The sequence below is a fragment of the Typopeltis vanoorti genome, chromosome 1, assembly GCF_054136105.1.
Source record: "Typopeltis vanoorti isolate ZY-2024b chromosome 1, IOZ_Tvanoo_1.0, whole genome shotgun sequence".
Classification (NCBI taxonomy): domain Eukaryota; kingdom Metazoa; phylum Arthropoda; class Arachnida; order Uropygi; family Thelyphonidae; genus Typopeltis; species Typopeltis vanoorti.
Window position 1 is genome coordinate 174,109,155 of NC_143549.1, and position 26,869 is coordinate 174,136,023.

At 35.1% G+C, this 26,869-nt stretch overlaps 1 protein-coding gene across 4 annotated transcripts in view; it reads right to left on the minus strand.

The window, feature by feature from the left end:
• Window positions 1–26,869, minus strand: part of LOC150110652 (uridine-cytidine kinase 2-B-like) — a 169,617-nt gene that overhangs the window by 117,956 nt on the left and 24,792 nt on the right. For all 4 annotated transcript variants that reach the window (XR_016549005.1, XM_090400023.1, XM_090400045.1 and 1 more), the window contains 2 exons: window positions 21,767–21,926; window positions 13,618–13,714 (listed from right to left, as the gene is read on the minus strand). Coding sequence is in view for 3 of the 4 variants with exons in the window: in XM_090400023.1 (XP_090256149.1) it covers window positions 13,618–13,714; window positions 21,767–21,926 (257 nt within the window). In the remaining variant the exon portion in view is untranslated. The remainder of the gene's footprint in view (window positions 1–13,617; window positions 13,715–21,766; window positions 21,927–26,869) is intronic.

A 26,869-nucleotide genomic window follows, 5' to 3' on the forward strand; every position in this document is an offset into this window, starting at 1 on the left:
AATGAAACAAGCACAGTGATAAAAAAAACACTTAACAAGCATGCAAATTGAAGTAGAAAAAGGGATCAAAAGCCTGAAATGTGGAAAGGCGGCAGGAGTAGATGATATTTGATCAAAAATGTTCCAGTATAGAGGTATAAAGGAAGGTCTTGCAGTTAAAGGAAGGTCTTGCAGTGGCTGCACTACATGGTTCAGAGGGCCTGGACAGAGGAACGAATTCCAGATGATTGGAGTACAGCTCTCATAGTACCCATATATATATATATATATATATATATATATATATAAAGGGAAATAAAACTGAATGTGAGAATTACAGAGGTATTTCTCTGCTGAGTGTTCCTGGTAAGATTTATGCAAGTATGCTTGAGAAACAGTTAAGGATTGTGGAAGGGAAGCTTGGTCAAGAATAAGCAGGATGCAAGCCAAATAGAGGCTATCAGGATCAGATTTTCACTTTTCGACAAATAGTTAAGAAATCATGGGAATATAACAAAGATCTGTATTTAAGTTTTGTAAACCTGGAAAAGGCATATGACAAGGTGCCAAGAGAGAAGCTATTCAAAACGCTACAGTTATATGTGTCAATGGGGCATTATATCAAGCAATATTTAGTCTTTATTTGAGTTATAAGTCAGCAGTTAGAATTGAACGAAGTACAGGAAGATGATTTATATTATCTCCTCTGTTATTCATTATCTATATGAATCACATTATGAAGGAGTGGTATTAAACCTGATATCAAAATTGGAGATGTTAATCTCAGGTCTTTGCTTTATGCAGATGATGTTATACTTCTAAATAAATCCGCTACAAGTCTGCAAGATTCGCTGACTAAATTGAATAACTGTTGTAATAGATAGGTATGAAGGTCAGCAATAATAAGACAATGAAAATAGGCAGAAGCATTGAAAATATCAACTGCATTGTGAATTGAAAACCTATAGAAGAAGTAAAACATTTCATCTACTTAGGCACGATTGTTAATGAAGATGGTAAATTAAATATGGAAATAGACAACAGAATCAACAAAGCTGGTAAGGTAGGAAGTCAACTAAATAAATTTATATGGAATAAGAGAGAAATTAGTCAAAACACTAAATTAGCTGTATACAAGACAGTGTTCAAACTAATTTTAAAACACTTGACCAAAGACTAGAGACCACAGTTATGAGAGTCTTGAGAAAGATTAGGGGCATGAACAAATGGCATCAATGGCAATATCATATTAAAAACAAGGATATTAGGAAAGAACTTGACATTGTCAGCTTCCAGGAATTCGTTAGCAGAGCTAATCTCAGGTGTTATGGTCACTTAAATGGAATGGGAGAGGAAAGATTAGCAAAACAAGTGTTCTTTGCCAGGTTGGCAGGAAAAAGACTCAGAGGAAGACCAAGATATAGGTGGATTGATAAAAAGTGCCTTTGAATACAGAAATATAAGATCTGATAATGTTGGAGTCTTGACAGGTAACAGACTGATTTGGAGGAAAATTGTAGATAGGAAGTTAGTAATTATGTAAATTTTTCATGTAGTACTATCGTATCCTGTACACCCCATGAGAGTATGACAGGAATTTGATGATGATGATCCATCCTAACCAGGTGGCCAACCTGAATTGAACTTTCTCTATGTTTTTCTTGAAAGTATTACCAAGATTCTGTCTGATAACTTAATTCGGGATTTTTCCACCTTGGGGTCTTTTTTTTTTTTTTTTTCAAAACCTCCTTAAGTGACATATTTCCATAGTCTGAAACTGATTACACAATGATAAGTCAATGTACAAGTTTTGCTGCTATTGTATGGTATAAGTAAGGATGCAAGTGGAGCAGTAGATACATTAGTTCCCATCTAGTCAATGCTATTCTTCCATTCAGCTTTTCTTTCCAAGTTCCATGCTGAGTTATCACTGTCCCAAGTATTTGAAACCTTGCACCTGTTACTTTTCTGTTCTTGATATCAAATGTGAAAAACATGGTCTTCATTTCACTAATCATTATTTTCATTCCTCTTTTTGCCATCTCTTTTAACCAAAAATATTTTAGGTGGTAGATAAATTATCATCGAGTGTGAAAACACCAATCCACTTACTGGAAATCTGAAGTGGCTTGAAAGAGTCCCATGCTTGTTACAGCTCTGGAACAGAATTCCAGATTATCTGCTTCTTAGCCGATATACAACACTAATACTAATGTATGAATACAGTGAGTGTGCTTTTCTGTCATATACAATGTTATTAGTGCTTTTGCATGTTATTATATGATTAATTACATGATCTTCCCTTTCTTTTGCATTTGTTATCATTAAGTCATTGGTAATACAGTACTAAAGCAGTCTTATTACATTATTATTCAGAATTTTCTTTGCCATGTTTTTCACATTTGATTTCCTAAGATTGATTATTACCCACTGTTTCAATGAGTTCTCCAAGAATTATTTCTCCAAAATACTCATCTACTGTCTTTTCTGTAGAATATCATAAACTTATCTTTAATTACATTGCTTATCTTCATTGGGTCTGCAGACAATCAAAACCAACTCATTTCTGCCATCAGCTAATTAACACCATCTTTTCATTTATAAAGGTTCAGCCCCCCCCCCAACCTCTGATGTAGTGACACAAATGTAAGGAAGTATGTTGGTCTGGTTGGCTGAGTGGTTAGTGTATCTGCTCTCTAACCAACAAGATGTGGTTCGAATCCCACATTGAATATTTGTAATTGTCTTTAGTGGAGAGATGAATTTCATCATCCAGTGTTTCCTTTGACTTCTAACAGTGTGTGTTCTCCTAATTACTCAGCTGTGACTGAGACAAGTATGTATCTCAGTCGCGTACACATGTGCTATTTGACTCATATCAGTTTGAATGTTGTCAACTAATCTTTTCTTCTCTTCCTAATGATATCCTTATTCTTTTACATCCATTAACCATTATTTAATTGACAAGTTTCTGAATTTATTATTGCAAATTATAGTTTTAAAGTTTCATGATGATAAAATTAAGGACACTTTCAGGTGTCACTGCAGCGAATATGAATGATAACGGCACAATTACTAACACTTTCTGTACTAGCCAATACTTTTTTTTCTATTATGCATTATAAAATAATATGTTGCTAATTATTTAATTTTGTATAGGAAAAAAAATAAAATAAAAGAACACAAAAATTGTCAAAAATATATACCACGTTACAATATATGAGGTCTGATCAATATAATGCATACCTAAATTTAATATATTCTTATAATAAAAATATACAGGACAGAATTTTTGTAGTGAAATTATAACAGTACTGAAGCGGCAAACTTGCAGTCAGTTAGAGAAAGTCCATGATATAGAGAAGGAAGAAAGTAAGTGAAAGAAGCCGTGTGGTATCTTCCACGCTCAACACATCCAGCATTATTTGCAAAGTCTGAAGATAAAGATTCATTTACCATCACATGTAACGTGCAACCACACAGAGAGCTGTCTTAGAAATCAAAACCAAACACTTAAATTTCTTCTGCCCTTTTCCAGTCATTTGGTGAAATGATGGGTGGCATAAGTATAAAGGAAGACCCCAGTTGATTGATGAAATTTATTCTGGTGATACTTGGAATGAATGCTCAGCTAAGAGTTCCTGAACACACAAAGCTGCAATACATAGCATGGTTTAGATACCAAATACTACAGGATTTGTTCAGGAGGCAAGAGTGCATCCCAGTGGCACTGGCAATGAATTAAGACTGTCCTGGTGAAGAAATTCCTGAAGAAAATCAGGCACTGTCAGAGTGCATGTGAACAGCATTGCTTTGGCATGTTTAAAATGGAAATTGCACTCAATCTTACATTGATTTGGTGGTGTTTCACTAAATCTTATTGTAACATTTTCTATGTCTGTCTTATCGAGTGAGCAACAGAACTTAATGTATAACAATGAATAACAGAGGAGATAATGTATATCCTTGTCTGACACCAGATTTAACATTAAACCACCTTCCTGTACTTCCTTCAATACTAACTGCTGACTTACAACTCAAATAAAAACTATGTATTGTTTGATATAATGCCCCATTAACGCCATATAACTGTAGCATTTTAAATAGCTTCTCTCTTGGCACCTTGTCATATGCCTTTTCCAGATCTATAAAACTTAAAATACAGATCTTTGTTATATTCCCATGATTTCTCAACTATCTGTTGTAAAGTGAAAAGCTGATCCTGACAGCCTCTATTTGGCCTGAATCCAGCTTGTTCTTCACAAAGCTTCTCTTCCACAACCCTTCTCAACAGTTTCTCAAGTATACTTGCATATATCTTACCAAGAACACTCAGTAAAGAAATACTTCTGTAGTTCTCACATTGTTTTATTTCCCTTTTTATATATGGGTACTATGAGAGCTCTACTCCAATCAGCCAGACAACAGAACCAACAAAGCCGATATGTAGGAAGTCAACTGAATAAATTTATATGGAATAAAGGAGAAATTAGTCAAAACACTAAATTAGCTGTATACAAGACAGTGTTCAAACCAATTTTAACTTATGGATCTTGAGAGCTGGGTCAGAAGTAAAACATTTGACCAAAGACTAGAGACCACAGATATGAGAGTCCCGAGAAAGATTAGGGGCATGAAAAGATGGCATCAAATGGCAATAACATGTTAAAAACGAGGATATCAGGAAAGAACCTGACATTGTTAGCATCCAGGAATGTGTTAGCAGAGCTAATCTCAGGTGGTATGGTCACTTAAACAGAATGGAAGAGGAAAGATTAGCAAAACAATTGTTCTTTGCTTGGTTGACATGAAAAAGACCCAGAGGAAGACCAAGATATAGGTGGATTGATACAGTAAAAAGTGCCTTAGAAGACAAAAATATAAGATCTGATAATGTTGGAGTGTTGACAGATAACAAATTGATTTGGGAGAAAACTGTTGATAGGAAGTCATCAGATGATGTAAGTTTTACATGAGTACTATTTAATATCCTGTACACCCCTTGAGTGTACATGTCAGGAATTTGAAGATGATGTTTTGAGTACCTTTACAATAAGTCCTCTAAATCCACAATCAACCCCCAAGTTTTTTCCTCATCAGTTTGCAATAGTTTCACTTGCATCAATACAGTACACAGCTGGTGATCTCTTCTTCTGTACATCACCTTACACTTGCCTACATTAAAATGGCAGCCATTTGCCTTTGCCCATACTGCTAGTCTATTTAAGTCATCCTGCAGGATCTCTACATCATTTACTATCATTCTTCCCAGTTTTGTATCATAAACAAATAAATGAATATTTCCCATCAAATCATTTCCTATATCAGTGAGCTCTGAGGTACACTAGTCATCTGCTTTCTCCTGAACTCAACTCCTCCATAAAACACTCTTTGATATCTGTCCATCAGCCACCCTCTAATCCAAATTACCAGATATATATTAATCTCCATTTGTTCCCATTTATGCAACAGTTCTATATACTGTCAAATGTCTTTGTCAAGTCTGGCAGTATCACTGAGCAGCCACTTCCCTTATCTCCATTAAGCACAAGCAGATTACTAAGGCCATTCACAAAACCATGTAACCCTTTATAAAGTATCATATTCCTATTCACCCAGTCCTGAATTCTGTCTTTCACCATGCTGAATGGTCTATAATTTGCTACTTCTGTCTTGCAGCTTCCTTTGTGCAGCTGGACTAATTTGCCCTCTTTCCACTGCATTAGTGCCTTCTCAGTACTAAGGCTTAAATTACACAGCTTGATCAGAGGAGTTGATAATTCCCTTGCACATTCTCATAATACACAGGCCAATATGCTATCTAATGCCAAGACCATGTTTGTATTGAGGTTCAGCAATATTCTAGCACCTCCATTTCTTTACCCTCTATTCTCCCATCAGTCAATGTTACATCCAGCATTGCAATATTACCATCTAGATCAGGGGTCGCCAAAGTCATTTGCCCGTCAACCCCTTCAAGCGTTTCTTGACTTTTTATCGACCCCCTATATTTTACTATTACGCAATTATAATAGGACAAGCAAAAAATGACGCTTGTGAGTTTTTAGATTGTTTATTTTATAGTTACAGTGTTTATTGTATGTATAATATAGTATATATTATTATATTACTATTACTACTACTATTACTATCACTAGTAATATCACTGGTATCACAAGTGATATTAATAAACTACTGGTATTAATATCACTGGTATTACTACCAGTACTGCTCAACTCTTCAACATAGAGAAATTTAGTTTGTGAATGAATAATGATTGAATTATAATATGTATGTTGATTAATTTTAGAACATTATAACACTCACTTGTATGTCGATGTGCAAAAATGAGACTGGGATTGAATACTTGTAAGTATTAGTAAATAAGAACCACACGTGTTGCAATCTCACTCCCACTGCGCCGGCCGGCAAGAACCACCAACATCCGTTTATTGGTAAATACTACACTTTGGCCTACTTGATTGGCCTCAGTAACTATTTTCATGACCTTACTCCATCTTACAGGTCCTATTCATGGACCTGTAAGATGGAGGTACTGATCCCACGATTCACTCTTAATTGCGTTGTCATTACCTCCATGTCTTTTGTCATGGAGGTAATTCAAGTTAACCGAATTAAATATTACCCATACAATGATGTCTTATATTTTTCTGTCGATCCCTGAGCCTGAATCGACCCCTAACAATGTCATATCGACCCAAGGGCGTCGATATCGACCCCTTTGGCAACCACTGATCTAGATGGTACACTTTTGCAAAATGCTCACACAGTAATTCAACTATTTAGTTTGCTTCTGTTACCCCCCCACACACACACACCACCACCATCAGCACTTTAGTCTTCCTTCTGTTAATAATCATGTCAGTTGCTCCAGTTATGTTAAAAATTCTGTAAGCTGCACTAATTATGTTACCTCTCTGTCAAGAGACTATTTTTTTTATATACTGAGTATTGAGTAAATAAACAAGAGTTCAATCCAATTGGTGCAATGACTTAACTTCATTATTTTTAGAATCCAAAAGATGACTGACTTGAGACCAAATAAAAAACATAAACATATTTAATGAAACTAAAAACTATGTACATTGTAAATAAAATAAAATTAAATTAACCTACAGGAAGAAGAGACCGTGGACATCCAAGATTAAGATGGAAAGATCAACTTCATCTTCAGAGCATGACAGGACATATAAAAAAAGGGTTATACCTAAATTGTTCAGATGATAATGAAAACTATAAAACTAGTTGGATCCAAGACCTTCTAAATTACAACTATAATTTAGAGATCTCCTTGATCCTCATAGGATAAATTCATTCTCTTTCTCTCTCTGACTCGCTCTACTAATGGTTTGCTTCATATGTATGTACTTAGTGAGTCTACTAGACTTAACATTTTGCTTTCATAACAAATTCCTATTCATTAGAGCCAGTTCTTCATCAGGTCTTTTCTCAAAATATAAAACTTCCTTGGGACTATGCAGTGTTCCTTTATTTACTGTTTCACTGGAGTATAAATAAATTTTATTACAAGGACAAATCACAAGTTCTTTACCAGAGAGAAAAGTTTCCTTTGCTACTTTATAAACACTATACCAAAGCAGAGCATCTTCATTAAAACCACTTTACAGTTTCAGATACCAATAATTCCATCACTTATTCAGATAAAATAATCAATACTACTACAGTCCTTGAGATCGAAGATGAAACTTTTTAAGCAGCGTTTCTTTGAACAGGAGTCACTTAAGGGTCAAATCCAAATAACTGGGAGGAGACCTCCACATCACCATTCAAGAATGCAGAGAACTGACTGGGGCTTCTAACCTAATGTCCAATCATCACCTTCAAGTGTACACCTCGTTAGTAGGTATCTACTGGGTACTGAACAAACAAGAATGGGCAGGCAATTTGGGACTTAGCCGACCAAAGCAGACTTAGACGATTAAAAAATTGTGCTCACAATTGGCTTAAACCACAAGGCATGTGATGGTACAACTTGATGGGATTTCATGCAGGCTAGGGCACTGACCATAAACAAGGTGCCCTTCTATTTTCATCAGGGAACCAGGATGAACAGTGAAAAGTTGGCTACTGAAATAAGCTCCAACTCAATATCTAGAAGAAGAAGAATAAACCAAGCATCAGAAGAACTGAAGATAGGAACCATCAATATAAAGAGTATTAATGAAAAGGAAATCGAACTTGCAGAAGAACTGGAAAAGTACCACATGGAGATAATCAGCATTGTGGAGAGTATAGAATGTTATTTTCAGGCAATAATGATCAAGGAAAAGGAGGAGTAGTGATAGCATTCAACACCAAATACAAAGATAAACTTCTTGATTGGAAGGCAGTTTAAGTAGAGTTATGTGAGCAAACTTCAACATGGAGACATGGACAATGAAACTTATGTATATTGTCCCACAGAAGGTTCTCCAAAGGGAGAAGTGGAGGAATTTTTTTAATCATTAGAACAGGCAGCTGACAAACAAAATGGCAAAAGTGGTCCTTGTTGGAGATCTCAACAGCAGAGCAGAAAATGAATCCCACCAAGTATATAGGAACATTGTGAGAAAATTTAAAGAAAAGGGCAAAACTAATTATAATGGTAAGTACAATATTTATTGGAATTCTGCTCAGGACATGATCTAGTCATTACTAATGCCATGTTGCAACATAAAGATGTTGCACAAGTTCACATGGAGAAAAGACACAAAAAATAAGAAAACACTCACTGACTATGTCATTGTTGATAGTGATATCATCATGCTTGTTCAGGATACAAGAGTGTACAGAAGATTTGAAATTGGAAGTGACTACTACATAGTACTAAGCAGGATAAAAATGGATATCACTTTGAAAAGAACACTGCATGAGAAAATTTAAAAAGAATTAAAGTTGAGCAGCTTTTACAGGTAAATTGTAGACTCGACTATACAAACATTATTGAAGAAAAAATTAAACAAACTGAAAACAAAAACCAAACTTTGGAGTCTCAGTGGCTATCTATAAAGAAGACACTGATTCAGCCAGGGAGTATGTGGTGAAGTTGTCTGCAAGGATAAAAAAAATAAGAACACCATGGTGGACACAAGAAGTTAAAGAAGAAGTCCTGGAAAAGAAGAAAGCAGAGCAAATAAGTCGGCAGAGGTCCTAAATGAACACAGAGAAAAAGGTAAGAGAGCCAAGATATGTGTAAAAGTAGCTAAGCAAAACTCATGGGAAGACTTTTGATAAGAGTATGGAAAAAAAATATCAGGAAGTTGGCAAAATGTTCTGCAGTCTATTGAAGAAGCATAGAAATGGAGGAAAGTACTGTAAAAGGAATCAAAGATTATATGAAATAATATATTCTAAATATATTCTAGATGTTAAAGACTGTTAAATGAACAAGCAGTGACAGAACCATACTAGAAAATTTTCAAGAGGAATGCAAACAGGCATATCTATCAATACTTGAGGTAGAAAAGCTGTCAAAAACTTGACATGTGGAAAGGCAGCTGGAGTAGATGATATTCGACCAGAAATGCTTAAGTATGGAGGTATAAAAGTTTTGCAGTGGCTAAACTGCATAATTCTGAAGGCTTGTACAGAAGGACAAATTCCCAATGATTGGAGTAGAGCTCTCATAGTACCCATCTGTAAAAGAGGAAATAAAGCTGAATGTGAGAATAACAGAGGAATTTCTCTACTAAATGCTCCAGGTAAGATTTACACAAGCATACTTGCAAAGAGGTTGAGAAAGATTATAGAAGAGAAACACCAAAAATACATCTGTCACCACAACTATGGTCAGTCAGGTCTAGCTGACTGTGCCTCCTTGGATATCTTGAATAGAATCAGATGGAAGAAAACTATTATGCTCCATCACAGTAAATACAAACTTGACTCTTTAGAATCAGTAGCAGATTTAAAAAACCAGCCTAATCTTAATAAATATGGTTGTATTAACTTCCCAAGATTTGGGAAACTTGAATTCTCAGGTCTCCCACCCAACAACTAAGGCTAGTCAACAGCACAACTGGCTATTTTTTTCTTCAAGTGCCCCAGATATAGGGAATATATCTGGGGCACTTGAAGAAAAAAATAGCCAGAACTCACTCAATGTTCTGTAAGAGAAAAATCTAGCTCTCACTTCTTTCTTTTGAACTCTAAGGACACATTCAGAACTGCATTATTTAAGCATTTTTTCAAATATATCAATAAGATGTCATTAGGTGGGAGATGAATTTCATCACCTGGTGCAAAACTGCTGCCCTGCTTATTGGAAGACTAAAGCAACTTAATAAGTTTCACGTCTGGTCTCTAGAGCAGGGTTTCTGGCGTATGTGAAAAATAATTTAAAAATGTAATATATATCTATTCTATATATATACAAAGATAAGCCAAAATTTGAAACGTTTTGAAACGTCCAACAATGCGTTTGCCTTCATGAGACAAACACATTGTTGTCTCATGTCTCAAGTCATCAGAATTGAAGGAGAACCAGCTTACCAGCCCGGAACTCGGGGGTTGAGCGCCGTAGGCACCAGAGCTTCCCTAATATATATAACAGAAAAAAAAATCCTTAGCCCACCATTGGTACAAAATCTATTACAGGTTTGCAAATAACCTTTCATAGCTGAGAGCAACATGAAAAAAAAAAAAAACTGTCCAACATTGTAATATAGCATGTAACCTATCCTAATTGGAATATCCATATTCTTAGGTACTTCCCAAGTCAGTATACTCACGACTGTTTTTTTAACGGTATTAACAACACCGAAATTTTTTTTATCAAAGAGATGTTTTATTTACTGCTTATATTTCGCCGAGTTTCAACTCGGCATCATCAGAGCACAACACACTTGTACATGCGACAGTGAGTGAGTGAAACAATAAAACTGCAATGGACAAAAGATCTAAAGTCCTATTTTTTGGCACCCTCTAAAGAAAAAAAAAAAAGCAGCTAAGCGGGAGCTTCTCTTAGGATAATACTCCCAAATTTTTGGCAAATTAATGCAACTACATTTGTTAAGGTTGGGAGAATTCTTCAAAGCCATTGCTGACTCAAAAAATAATCTTTCAGTTCTGTAACGACTCCTAAATAGCACATTCGTTTTCTTCCATCTGATCTTGTGTGAAGGAGTGTCCAACACATGGTCTGCCAGTCCTGACTTGCCATAGTAATAGTAGCGAATGTATTATTCATGTTCTTCCAGGTGGATGTTAACTATCTTCCTGTTTGCCCATAATACACCAAGTTGCAGTCACAGGGAACTTTATACACTCCTGGATGTGCTAAAGGGTGAAGTTTATCCTTAGGCGAGCAGATCGAGTTACTAGTTTGACGAGGTTTGAAAGTGGTACGAAGGCCATGTTTCATCAATACTCTGGCTATCTTTTCTGATGTACCTCTGACATAGGGAATTGAAATGGTCATGTTGTATTCTTATGTATTAGGGGAGGGCAGAGTGATGGGACTATGTAGTATTTTATCTATTTTGTAGGGATTATAGCCGTTGCCAAGAACATCACAGATATTCGAGCGGTATCGTTAGAACAAATGGCTCTGTGTGTAAGTTTTTAAAATACCATAATGTTGGACTGGATGATGATGTGATTGTTTATGTAGGTATCTTCCTGTGTGTGTAGGCTTTCTGTAAATGACTGCAACTTCGACAAGACCACTTGGTCGTAAACCTATCTTCTGAAACACTCACTGAAGAAGCCAAGAACCCTTTCAGTCTAGGACAAAACTTTGCTGTCACGTCCAAACAAATTCCTAAATTAGAAATTATGATGAAAGTAAAATGAGGCATCCACGATCTTCCACTGGTAATGGCCAATAACATGCATCTAGATGTAGCAAGTATTCTAAACAAGGCTAAACCTCCAAAAAGCAATATGCCACATAATCAAATAACTGCATTAAAAAAGTTAAATAAGAATAAAAATATTATTATTACAAAAGCCAATAAAGGAAATGCAACTGTTATCATGAATCAAGAAGAGTATAACAGAAAAATACAGGATCTCCTATGTGATGATTCCACATATCAAATTATACCCCTACTATGTCTCAAAAGAAAAAAGTCCGAAATTAACGAAAAAAGTGACATCATGGCCCAAAGAAATCAGGAAAATAAAGCCAATTCATGTTAAACCACCCCGTATTTATGGATTACCAAAAATTCACAAAAGTAATATCCCCTTACGCCCCATAGTCGATAGCATAGATAGTCCCACATATAAACTGGTCCAGCATTTATCCAAGTCGCTTGCTCCCCTTACTGGCAACTCCTCTACTTTTGTAAAAAATTCAGTTCATTTCAAAACACTAGTTAAAAATCTTATCCTAAAATATTCAGACATAAGGGTTAGTTTTGATGTCACCTTTTTATTTACCAATGTGCCACTTACAGACACTCTTGATTTAATCAAGTCTAAATTTCCCCGATATTTTTGAATCATTTAAATTTGCTATGAATGCAGGTTACTTTACATGGGGAGGAAAATTCTACAAACAGATTAATGGTACTGATATGGGTTCCCCCCCCCCCCCATGGATGAATGAATTTATATCAAATAAGACACTGATGCAGCTATATACAAGATAGTGCTCAAACTAATTTTAGCTAAGAGATCTGAGCGCTGGATTAGAACAACAATTCAAAGACTAGAGACCAGAGGTAAGAGAGTTCCAGAGGGGGAAAAAAACAAAGAAACTTGGGGAATAGAACAGACAGCACTAATGTAGAATCTTGAAAAATTGAGTATTAGGAAGATACAAGTTTATGAATCTTAGAGTGAAGACTGTTAGCATTCAAGAATTTTTGTGCATAGCTAATCTAAAATGGTATGGTTGCAAATAGAATGGGAGATGAATGGTAAGCAAAAACAAGTGTTTCATGACAATAGGATAGCAGGAAAATTACCTACAAGAAGACTGATATCTAGATAGAGTGATACATGAGAACTGCCCTAGAGAAGGAAGATGGTATGGTCACAAACAGAATGGGAGATGAATGGTAAACAAAAACAAGCGTTTCATGACAATAGGATAGCAGGAAAATTACCTGCAAGAAGATTGATATCTAGATAGAGTTGTGCATGAGAACTTCCCTAGAGAAGGAAGAAAACTGTCAACAGGACAGTATTCATAACGTAATCTATATAAGTGACATGATAATAGTATGTCATACACACCCTGAGGGTAGAGGATCAGGAATTTGATGATTATAAACAACACACACACATGCATAATCTTTATCATATATAAATTACACTGTTGTATCATGCTAGTTATATTTGAATGTTATTGTTTTGACACACTGTTTATAGTATGCCTTCATCTCTGATACTAGCATTATACTAATGAAAGCCTAGCAAGAACTGCACATGATGTTACTTGAACTTTCAGTTTAATGTTACACAGCTGTTTATTTTCATATGTACCTCTGAAACAATTATATATATCAATTCAGGATTCGATTTCATTACTCCATTTCTTTCTCTATCTCTCACTTCTGCTATTCTCTTAGATATTTCCAAATTAATGATTTCTGTGTCTGGAACAGCCTGTAAGATGCACAAAATTTATTTAAAACAGAGTACAATATTTTGAGAAAATTGTTTTACCTGGAATTGGAGATGAAGTCATAAACTGGTACATGGACAACTCTTTCACTGAGAATATCTTTAAGTGTCTTAATTATCAAGTCATTGTCAAAAGCATCTACATAAAGAAAATTGAAAATTCATTCCAATCAACTTTTTTTTTTTTAGTTTACATTCATTTTTCATAATTTCCCAGAGCAGGACTGTACAAACTGAATGAGTACAAAAGGGTCTAAAAGAAACAGACTTAAATTCTGAGAAAAGTTTGAAGAACTGATGTAGGTGCATATATATTCCCTCCCTGCTCCTTAACACTAGAATAACCAGCATTATTAAGAAACATTCTGCAAATGGTGACACTTTGCTGCTGATATCCATTTCACTTATTACACATAATTCATTTTATGAATAGGAGTTAATACTGCAGAGACATGAAAGGCAGTAGAAACTGAAAATAAATAAATAAAATAAAACCTAAATTGAAAAATGAGGCAAACCATCAAAACATTTAGAGTGTAGCCCTGAAGCTAGAATTTGCACAGCTCTGCTCCGAATAAGATACAGTTCAACACAGAACATGATATATTTTGAATATTACAGCCAAAACATAATGAAATCAGACACATGAACCTCCAATGGATTGGAATTTCATGTATCTATCAGATTTCGTTATCTTGCACTATAATGAATTCTTAAAGAGCAAACAGCTCATTACAGTAAGTTTGCTATAGACAATTTCAAGATAAGTGTATTCTAGGATAAAAAGCCAAACGGCTATTTTTTCTGATGAAGTTAATTAAATTAAGGGGATAAAAATCCCTTATTATTTTACAGCCAGTATGCCAAACTCTGAGATTGAAAACTACGATCTAAGAGTTTTGTGACGAAGAACTATCACCGAATCCAAGCATCAGTGAACACCTGGTAGTACAATACCAAGTAAACTCGAAGCAAAGGTGGAGCAAGCTCCCTCACTATCCTTGATATTTTCTCATAATGTAAAACACAGCTCCTAGGAGATATAATACTGCCTTACATTATGAGGAGAGGTCACTACCCAGACTGTAAAATAATAAGGGATTTTTATCCCCTTAATTTAATTAAATTTGCCAGAAAAAATAGCCGTTTGGCTTTTTATCTTAGTTATAATATATAGGCACACCTTTCTAGCATTTGTATAGTGAAGGCATGCAAGTTCTTTTCACTTAAACTTTGATATCACCCAGGTCTACCTAGTTACTGATGAGACCTCAAAAGAGGTTGAAACTGGTCTGGGTAGTGACCTCTCCTCATAATGTAAAGCAGTATTACATCTCCTAGGAGCTGTGTTTTACATTATGAGAAAATATCAAGGATAGTGAGGGAGCTTGCGCCACCTTTGCTTCGAGTTGTCTTGATGTTGTACTACCAAGTGTTCACTTACGCTTGGATTCGCCGACAGTTCTTTGGCATGAAACTCTTAGATCGTAATTTTCGATCTCAGAGTTTCGCATACTGGCTGTAAAATAATAAGGGATTTTTATCCCCTTAATTTAATTAACTTCGCCAGAAAAAATAGCCGTTTGGCTTGTTATCTTAGGTATACTATATGGGCACACCTTTCTGGCATTCATATAGTGAAGGTATGCAAGTTCTTTTCACTTAAACTTTGATATCACCCAGGTCTACCTAGTTACTGATGAGACCTCAAAAAAGGTTGAATCCGGTCTGGGTAGTGACCTCTCCTCATAATGTAAGGCAGTATTACATCTCCTAGGAGCTGTGTTTTACATTATGAGAAAATATCAAGGATAGTGAGGGAGCTTGCTCCACCTTTGCTTTGAGTTGCCTTGGTGTTGTACTATCAGGTGTTTACGCTTGGATTCGCTGATCATAGTTTTCGATCTCAGAGTTTCGCATACTGGCTGTAAAATAATAAGAGATTTTTATCCCCTTAATTTAATTCTCTTCTAACTCTCACATCCTAACTTCTGCACAAACCAATTCTCCTAGAGAACCATTCAAGTATAACTGCTTTTTATTTGATATTTGGTGAAAATAATAAATTTTAAAATTAAATCTACATGGATTACTAATATATATATATATATATATATATATATATATATATATATATATATTAGTAATGCCTACCATACAGACAGCATTTTAAATATAAAATCATTAACATCTGAAGACTGCATTTATGAGTGAAATTATTTAAATTTTGTCAGTTATCATTGATTATAATAATTGTTTATGAACTTTCTTTTTATTGTTAGGCCATTAAGAAAATTTTAATCAATCCCAAACATGCGAGGTGAAGAACCTATGTACTCAAGTGCAGTACTGTCGACAGGGTGTAGCATAGAGGCAGCCTGCCTCATGGCACGGCTTAATAAGGGTGCTCGTTCAGCCATATTGAGGTAGGTGGTGTCGCTACGCTAACAATTCCTGTTAGTGTAGCAAGTGTGAAAAGAAGTTTTTCCATGCTTAAACCGATTAAAAATTATTTGTGAACAGCAATGACCCAAGAAAGATTGGCTGGTCTAGCAACTATATCGATAGAAGAGGGCATAGCTTATAATTTAAATGTAGAAGAGCTTATAAATTTAAATTATAAGCTATGCCCGTCTCTATCGATATAGTTGCTAGACCAACCAATCTTTCTTGGGTCATTGCGGTTCGCAAATAATTTTTAATCAGTTTTATTTTGCGACATCCCCATAGAACAAACATTTAATTAATATTATTATATCTCTTGTAATAAAAACAAAATAGCAATTGGAGATTTTCTTATATTTTTGTCTTATAATCCATCAGGGATAATATTTAATTGCTTGCCTCAGGGCGCAATCTAATCTGGCGACGATCCTGCTCAAGTGTACTGGGGGGGGGGAGGCATAGGTAGAGAAAGAAGGAACCTACTGACATTTTTCTTGAAAAACTGGCAATGGTAGTTGTTGGAGATCACTTTATAAAGAAAGCTGTTCCAGAGAGAAGGTATAGATGGAATAAAAGAGAAGAAGGAGACACAAGCTCAGCTGCATTTGCAGTTGAATAGAAAAAGGGATGCTGGAAAGCTACTGCTTGTAAATAGGCCCAATGGAATGTGAAAGAATGATGGATGCCAAATTGGTTTAGAAGAGCTGAAGAAAAGGCATAGAACAGAGCATGATGTGAGTCAGACAGAGAGAGAAAAAGCGTGAGAAATTATCCATCAGTTAAATAGATCTCCTCTAGACAGCATCAAGAATTTTTAGTGAAGTTTTTAGTGTACCATCTAAAATATGTGGACATATTCTGAAGATGAGTGCAGATTTTAGATTTAGAATTAAATATAGCTGGAAGAATGTATCATCACATCTTGAATGGTTTAGGAAACTGATGTTTATGTCAGGAGGGTCTAGAGGAAAATGTTAGCTCATAAAAAGTGATCTGATTCTGTCTAATGATTTCTATATTACTGAATGTAAGGGAAACTGGCAAGATTTTTTTTTTTTTTTTTTTTTGTGAGAAAGAAAGAAGGCAAGAATGTATTTTGGTAGTAATGAAGATTACTAAGTTATCCTAGTCCCTAAAGAGTGTATGAAGATCAGTATTCAAGGTGCTGATGCAGATTCTAAGCGCCTTGGGATGTAAACGTACACTGTAGTATTTGTGGAATTAGTAGGAAGAATGGACCATGGATAACATTATATTGGTCAATGAGAGAAAGTTGTTTAACTGTAAAGGATAGATGATAGAACAGAACCTTCAGCTACTCCTGCACTGGTGAAGAAGTTTGAGAGAGGAAGCCATCCACCATGGACACAATGATGAACAACCACAGGGAAAGCTGGTCACCCAATTACAGGATAGAGCATAAACCTCAGAATGGCAATTTACAGCAGGCATGTCCAGAAATTTGCTTATGAATTAAAGATGCCAATAAATTATATTCTTGGTTTAATCCTTTATCCAAGTGTAAGCAAACAAAGTTTGCACGTGAAGTAACTTCGCAACTGGGCAACTTGTATATAGCGGCTAATGACTTCACATCACTTGCCTTAGTATCCCACAATGCAAAGCACATATCCTTATGGACATGTATAATGCTATGCATTATACTAAGCAAGTGATGTGAAGTCATTAGCCTTTATATATGAGTTGCCCAGTCATGAAGTTATTTCACGAGCAAACTTTGTTTGCTTATACTTGGCAATTAAACTTATTACACTTAGTAATAAGGTGTGACATCTTTTGGCTACTTGTATATGGAAATATGACTTCTACTTTACTTCAACCTTGGCATCACTTTTGGGTCTGGCTTCTACCGATGTGAGACCTTAATAAAGGTTGAAACCGGCCTTGGTAGTGATCCTTCCTATAATGCACAATATTATACATGTCTGTAAGGATATATGCTTTGCATTATGGGATAGTAAGGCAAGTGGTGTGAAGTTATTAGCCTCTACGTACGAGTTGCCCAGTCATGAAGTTACTTCACATGCAAAATTTGATTGCTTACATTTGGATAAAGAATTAAACTAAGAATATAATTTCTTGGCATCTTTAATTTATGATATAACCAAGTGCAAAAATTTTCAACAAGTTTACTTATGTATTGCCAAAACTATTTTCTTGGTCTTCCTCTGTTTCCAAAATTTCCAATAGATGGCGACACAATTCGTTCATTCATAACCAGTGTCGGCAAGTATCATCGTTTTCATGTCCATGCAGTTAGCCTAGTGGCTATGCACTTCGTAACCATATGCCTGGGGAAGGAGTGTCCTAGGTTTGATTAACGTCTACAACATGTGGAGCTTAAGGATCTTCCTCAGCCATAGCCAAGTTAGCCGGTCTTGGGCATGGACAGCAAGCTTTTTTCCCCCAGTTTATCTGGGTGTGTATCCACGGGCCAGTTTGCCCGCAAGCAGGCAAACTGGCTCGTGGATACACACGGATACAGTCAGGAATACTTGAGACAATCCCTCCAACACGAGGTCTGAATTGTCAGCTATGCCAGTCCCGAGCCCAGATAAAAATAGGAAGGATTGAGGCGGTACCATACCTCCCCGTAAAAGGGGCTCACGGCCGCTGAATCGCCATATGAAATGAATGAATGAATCCTTTTCATGACCCACAGCAAAATTTTAGCCATGTGCAAAGTGTAATTCTCATTTGGCAAACATTTAAAATAACCAGGTCTGCATTTTTCATTAAAAAAATGGAGAAAAATGAGTTTCGTGCAGTGATAAAATACTTTTATTTGAAGAAGCGGACAGCCACACAGATCAAAGCCAAGTTACGTGCAGTTCATGGGGACTCTGCACCAGCATTAAAGACTATTTATTTTTGGATAAATGAGTTTAAACGTGGTCGTAAGTCCATCAAAGATGAAGGTGCTCCGGATGCCCAACTGAGATCACTAAAAAGGAAATGATTGACAAAATTCATGGTATCGTTATGGAAGATCGCCGAGTAAAAGTGCATGAGATTGTAGGCATCTCAACTGAATTGGTGCATAATAACCTGCACGAAAAATTGCACATGAAAAAGCTGTGTGCATGCCGCGATTGTTGACTGTCGATCAAAAATGCACGTGAAAAGACATTTCAACACAGTGTTTGGTGATGTTTAATGGCAATTCACAGGATTTTTTGGGTCAATTCGTGACTGTAGACAAAACATGGATCCACCACTACACACTTGCGTTCAAGTAACAGTCAAAACAGTGGACAATGCCCGGTGAAAGAGCAAAGTTTGTTTGCTCTTTCACCGGGCAAAAAAGCAAAGACTGTTTTGTCAGCTGGGAAGATGATGGTCACCGTTTTATTATTATTATTGCATAACACCTCCAGGGAGTCCAAAGACTCACCGAGGGGGGTACCTACTCTACAACTCTCCGTCTCCACCACTCCACCAACTGCAACTACCTTCATCATCTACACCAACGCCATCTACCACCAACCACCACCAATGGTATTTTCACAGACAATCAGAAACATCCATGCCTACGGCAGGATTCGAACCCAAATCCTTTTGGCTGGAGAGCGGATATGCTAACCACTCAGCCAACCAGGCTGGCAGGTTTTCTTCGGGATTTCCAAGGAATTATCATGATAGACTATTTGGAAAAGGGTAAGACAATAACAGGGGTCTATTATGAGTCATTGTTGGACCGTTTAAAAGAAGAACTGAAAAAAAAAGGATTGGAGCACAAAAAGTGCTCATTCATCAAGACAATGCACTGTCTCACATATCGGCTGCCGCAATGGCAAAATTGCACAAATTGAGGTTCGAATTGGCTCCACATCCACTGTATTCTTCGGACTTGGCCTCGTGTGACTTTTTCTTCTTCCCAAACTTAAAAATTTGGCTCAGTGAGAAAAAAGTTTCTTCAAACAAGGATTTCATCAAGGCAGTCAATGACTATTTTGCACAATTTGACAAATCCTACTTTTTAGATGGGAAGAAAAAATTGGAAACTCGCTGGACAAAATGTGTGAACCTCGATGGAGACTATGTTGAGAAATAAAGGCAATTTTTTCCCAAAAAAATGTGCTTAACTTATTTTTTTTTACCGAACTTTTTTTTACTGACTTACAACCCTTGTGAGTCAGTATCCCAACCATCTCACTGTTGATATTTTTGAATTGTTTCTTTTAGAGGTCTTTGCTGGCTTTCTTCAAGAAAGACGGTATTGTGTGATCTTGCATTGTATATCCTAGTATTATTCAAAAACATCTTGTCCCAAAGCTATTGATGATATTAACTGCTCAATGAGTGTTGATGTTCTGTTTAGGCACTATATGTAACTATGGTTTTGTATAGAATTTTGGCATTTGTGGTGATGAGACTGGATTTCCAGATGGTTAGCCTAGTGGCTTTGCGCTTCGCAACCATATGCCTGGGGAAGGAGTGTCCTAGGTTCGATTCCCGTCCACGACGTGAGGAGCTTAAGGATCTTCCTCAGCCACAGCCAAGTTAGCCGGTCTTGGGCGTGGGCCGCAGGGTTTTTTCCGCCAGTTTATCTGAGGTTTTTCATCCCGCAAGCAGGCAAACCGGCCCTGTGAACACACAGGTTACAGTCATAAATACTTACGGCAAGGAAGGCAACGGGAAACCACCTTGCTCATAATCATCTCTCCCTAGAATGGTAGCATATAGCTACCCTCCCGTGGCCGTATGGCAGATGGGAACCAGAAGACTCATGGAAATGAAGAGCATTGTGCTTTCTTTACACAATGTCAGTTAGGATATGAATAGGAAATGAAAAGAAATAGAACAATGTAGTAACCAAGATACTCAAAATCATTTACTTCAAGAAGATGGTTATTTATCCTAATATTTCCTTCTATTCTGCTCTTTAGGACTTCAGTTTTACTACTATTGATTACCAACTCAATCAGTGCTGCATTTTTACATAAATTATCTAAGCGCTTTTGGGAAGTCTGAATGTTAGAGTAATAATCAGCAGTAATAATATAAAGATATGGTACCAAAGAGTCTTTCTGAAGAGCTCAAGTGGAAAAAGGAAAGCTCTTAGTCATCTTTCCATCAACCATTATCTTTGCAGGATAGTTCTGGTACTGCTTTGATTATTTTCAAGGGTATGTCATAATAACTGTGATTTTTGAACATCCTTCTTCAATAATTATAATAAAAAATAAATAAAAAAATCAGTATTACAGAATCCCTCGCAAGAAAACATGTAATCAGTTGTTGTTCAAAAATGTCAAATGAACAAGGGCTTGTTTTTTTTTTTTTTTTTTTTTTTTTAACTATTATTAATAATTTAGCCTCAAACAATGCAGAAAGACACTCATTTTTTCTCTATAACATATTAAGGTCTTAATATAAGGTATTAAATTATTAAGAATATCAAAGAAAAAAAATAGCAAGGTGCACTGTGTACTCTCATTTTCCAAGTTCCATTCTACAAGATTCATATACTATCCAAACAATAGATGAATCTTGGTTTCATTTCTGTGATTGTTTACTTATTATATAATTTTCCATTTCTGAATAACTTTTGTAAATGAATATTTCTGAAATATTCTGAGCTTTAAAAATTAATTTTTTTTTTCAACTGCAAAAAATGATAAAATGAAAATTGGAACTGGAGGAGTTACTGCAACATATTCTTTACCTAACTACATGCCTTTAGTTAACAAATAATTAACAAAAGACTATATATGTCACTTACCCGGATGATCAAAATTATATTTTCCTCTAAATGCTAAAGCTTTTTCTTCATCTGTCAATTCCTTGTAAAAACTATCTTGGCTAATACATACCACTTGCTTTTGCCTTTGATCAACTGAATCTTGTCCAAGTTTTTCCATTATCTTCTTACATACTGTAGACTATACAAAATTAAAACAAAAGTGTAGACAAAAGTATAGAATTTGAATAATTTTTTTTTACCTGGTTAAAAAATTACCTGTTTTATAATCAAGGCATGTTAATAAAGGTTTATTTAAATTATGTTTTATGCAAACAATTGTAAATGTACACCCAGATGCAAACCTCACTGATATGTTCGTGCAAGAACAGAAAATGACTTCTCCAGTACACACCTACCTCTCTCTGTGTATGTGTGTGTGTGTAGTTTTGCATAAAAAACAGCAAAATGGCAATCAAAACATGAAATAATGCAAACATTTGGGATCATGAAAGGATTCTATTTTCAAGATAGTTTTATTTACACTTGGTTACAAAGTAAATTATGCTAGACAAGAAATTACATTCTGATATAATTTCTATATCAAAAATAGTGATATATTAATGGTGAAACACCGTTTTGCTATTTGTTAATGGAAAATATATGACTATATTGATTCAACGTTAGTAACTTTGGTCCAGCTCCCACTAATGAGACCTCAGAGGTCAAAAGTGGTCTGAGTAGTGATCTTTCGTATAAAATGCACAACAATGTACACATCTTCCTTTTGGATGTACATTGCATAGCAATTTACACATTTCTATATACACATCTTGTACAAATAATGTAGTTGTGAAGATACTTCACTTTCAAACTTTGTTTGCTTACACTTGAGTAAACGATAAAAAGAAGAATGGAATTTCGTGACTAGTGTAATTTAATCTCCTAATTTGTATGTCATGGGAAATGTAATTTCCTTGATTATGCAATACATTGCTGGAATAAATGCAACATTTATTCCAGCAATGCTCAAGCATCATTATTCCGTCCCTGTAGTGGTTCTCTCAGTAAGATCTGCAAAATACTCAACAGCTGCAATCATCTCTTGATTCAAAGAAAAACGCTGCCCAGCAAGGAAGTGTTTTAGTTTTAATAGATGAAAGTCAGAGGGAGCCAAATCTGCAGAATAGGGTGGATGTTTCAATAATTCATAGTGCAGATATTATTTTTAGACTTATTATGTATTATAAGCACATTCCAGTAAATGATGGTCAGAAGTCACACCATTAGCTAGTCTTTATAACGCAAAACATTAAAAACGGCTGCAGAAGCAATAATGACTGAAACTTCACACATAACTATGAATATGCATAGCAGCACAGCTTATGCTGTAATTTTTGACAAAATTATGAGTATCTATAGTAAACTGCTACTTAATGATCACATAATGCCTCCCCCTTTCAAAGTCATGAAAGGCTAAAGATATGATGATGGCACAACTAAATAAAATGAGAAAATACTTGATGTGATAACTACAAGGACTAGAGTCACAAAAATGAATAATGCAGTAAGGCTCCTAGATTTAATTACAAAAATTAGGACTTCGACATGTTTGCTATCCAATTAACTGATAGCATATAAAAAGATCTGAACACTTAACTAATGTTTTTTTTTAAATAAAAGCAACAGATAGCATAATAGCTAATCATGCATGTTATCAGATACATCATGCGCTATCTATGTATTGTTGCATAAAATTTGTAGGTAGTTACCAGCATAAATGAGGTCTTGTACGTTACACAAACGAATAAGAAATTTTCTGATAACATGAAGTATGTGACAACCAGAAATTTCTTTAGTATGTGTTCAAGATGCCACATCAATGAATCACTTCAAAATACTTCTTAAATATTCTAGTGATAACATTGTTTTCTGAGTATGGCATGAAAGCAGACAGCCAACCATATCATGATGTTCAGAGAAGACGTGCACAACAAGATCACTTTTTCCTTCGTGCTTTAAGTCTCTAATGTATTGTTTCTCATGAATTTCGAAAATGAGGGAATGTTATGGAAAGGTGTTTCTAGCGAAGAAAGTTCTAAAAACTTTTCATTATTTGTAAAAAGCTTAATTTATTATTTATTTATTAAATCATGTGGTGGATTACACCATTGTGAACAAGTTTTAAATTATTAAATATTGTCTATTGCACCTATTGTGAAAATAGTTTTGCAATTTTGTAAATATAAAAAGACTCAATTTAATTTATTTAAAATAAAGAGCCAATAGGCTTCATTTCGGCGATGTAAACATTATTTAAACTAAGGGGATATTAAATCCCACATTGTTTTAAAACCAAATATTTTTAAAACAATTTAAATTTTTAAAATGCCGATACTTTTATAATTACCATATTCGATTTTAAAACAATGTGGGATTTAATATCCCCTTAATTTAAATAATGTTTACATCGCCGAAATGAAGCCTATTGGCTCTTTATTTTAAATAATTTATGGGTGCAGCTTTTAAACAACTCGTATAGCAAAGTACATAAGTTCTTTTCGTTATACCTTTAGTATTATTTTGGTCTAGCTACTCACTGATGAGATCTCAATAAAGATCGAAACCGGTCTAGGTAGTGACCTCCCACCATAATGCATAACATCACACATCTCCTAGGAGATGGGTTTTACATTATGGAAAATACTAAGAATAGTGATCAGAACTTTCTCCACCTTTGCTACGAGTTGCCCTAGTTTGTACTACGTACTTGGACTACGTGCTTTAGCTTACGCTAGTAATCGCCGATACTTTTATAATTACTATATTCGGCATGAGACTCTTTCATTCCGATCTTTGAGTTTCTTATTCGGTTTTAATGTGGGATTTAATATCCCCTTAATTTAAATAATGACTCAATTTACTTAAATTGAGTCTTCACATCTCTAAATATAAAAAATGAAGAACAGTTTAATAATATTAAGATACATTTTTAAAATATATATATACAATATTCTAACTTTACTTCAACAACAGAAACGTGTGTTAAAATCCAAAAAGACAAACAAACAAATCATATCTTATCGGGTTTTTGGGCCCAAAATATACCAGCTAAAAAGTCTCTAGTCTCTTAACTTAATTAGACATCTCTTGAATGAAACAGTTTCTTTATTTCTTTGGCATAAACAGTTCTTTTGAAACCACTTTATCTTGGAAATAACTAATTTCCTATAAAAGTTCAGCCTTGATAACAAAATATCTTCAAATTCAAACATTGTCTAGCATTTCTCCTTTAATGGCTTCTAAAAAATTTTATTCTTCAAGTTTCACAATATTTTTTCCTCTTCCTGTATAAAGGATTCCCAAGAAAAAAATGTTTTAACATTTAAAAATCAAGTCCAAAATAGCCAGCTAAACTTTACTAATGGAACCTTAAATATCCAATACACATTTCTCTTCCTATATAAGAAATTTCATTTATCAAGTTCCAAAGCTCCAATGAATTTCTTCCACAACTGCTATTCCAGTTACTTTTGTAACATAACAGCTAAACAGTTTTCTAAACATCTTTCTTTCTGAAAGACTAATACTCATAGAACTTTCTTCTAAACTCTTCTAAAAACTCATCATCATCAAATTCCTGATATATACCCTAAGGGTGTACAGGATATGATAGCACTACATGAAAAATTTACATCAAATTTTTTTCCAAATCAGTCTATTACTGTCAAGACTCCAATATTATAAGATCTTATATTTCTGTCTTCTAAGGCACTTTTTACTATATCAATCCACCTATATCTTGGTCTTCCTCTTTGTCTTTTTCCTGTCAACTGGCAGAGAACACTTGTTTTGCTAATCTTTTCTCTCCCATTCTGCTTCAGTGACCATACCACCTGAGATTAGCTATGCTAATGAATTCCTGGATGCTGACAATATCAAGTTCTTTCCTAATATCCCTGCTTTTAATATGAAATTGCCATTGATGCCATCTATTCATGCCCCTAATCAATCTCAGGATGCTCATATCTGCAGTCTCTAGTCTTAGGTCAAATGTTTTACTTCTACCCCAGCTCTCAGATCCATAAGTTAAAATTGGTTTGAACACTGTCTTGTATACAGCTAATTTAGTGTTTTGACTAATTTCTCTCTTATTCCACATACATTTATTCAGTTCACTTCCTACCATACCAGTTTTGTTGATTCTGTTGTCTCTTTTCATATTTAATTTACCATCTTCACTAAAAATCGTGCCTAAGTAGCTGAAATGTTTTATTTGTTCAATAAGTTCTCCATTCACAATGCAGTTGATATTTTCAATGTTTCTGCCTATTTTCATTGTCTTTGTCTTTTTAATGCTGATCTTCATACCATATCTATTACAACAGTTATTCAATTTAGTCAGGGAATCATGCAGACTTGTAGCGAATTTATTTAGAAGTATAACATCTTCTGCATAAAGCAAAGAGCTGAAATTAACACCTACAATTTTGATATCAGGTTTAATACCACTTTCCTTCATAATGTGATCCATAATGAATATAATGAATAAGATTGAGGATAATGCACATCCTTTTCTGATAGCAGATTTAACATTAAACCACCTTCCTGTACTTCCTTCAATTCTAACTGCTGACTTACAACTCAAATTAAGACTAAGTATTGCTTGATATAATGCCCCATTAAAATCATATAACTGTAGCATTTAGAATAGCTTGTCTTGACACCTTGTCATATGCCTTTTCCAGGTCTACAAAACTTAAATACAGATCTCCGTTATGTTCCCATGGTTTCTCAACTGTCTGTCATAAAGTGAAAATCTGATCCTGACAGCCTCTATTTGGCCTGAATCCAGCTTGTTCTTCACCAAGCTTTTCTTCCACAATCCTTCTCAACCATTTCTCAAGTATACTTGCATATATCTTACCAGGAAAACTCAGTAATTCTCACATTCAGTTTTATTTCCCTTTTTATATATGGTTACTATATATAATAATAATAGAGCTCTACTCCAATCATTTGGAATTTGTCCCTCTGTCCAGGCCTTCTGAACTATGCAGTACATCCACTATAAGACTTTTATACCAACATACTTGAACATTTCTGGTCGAATATCATCTACTCCTGCTGCCTTTCCACATTTCA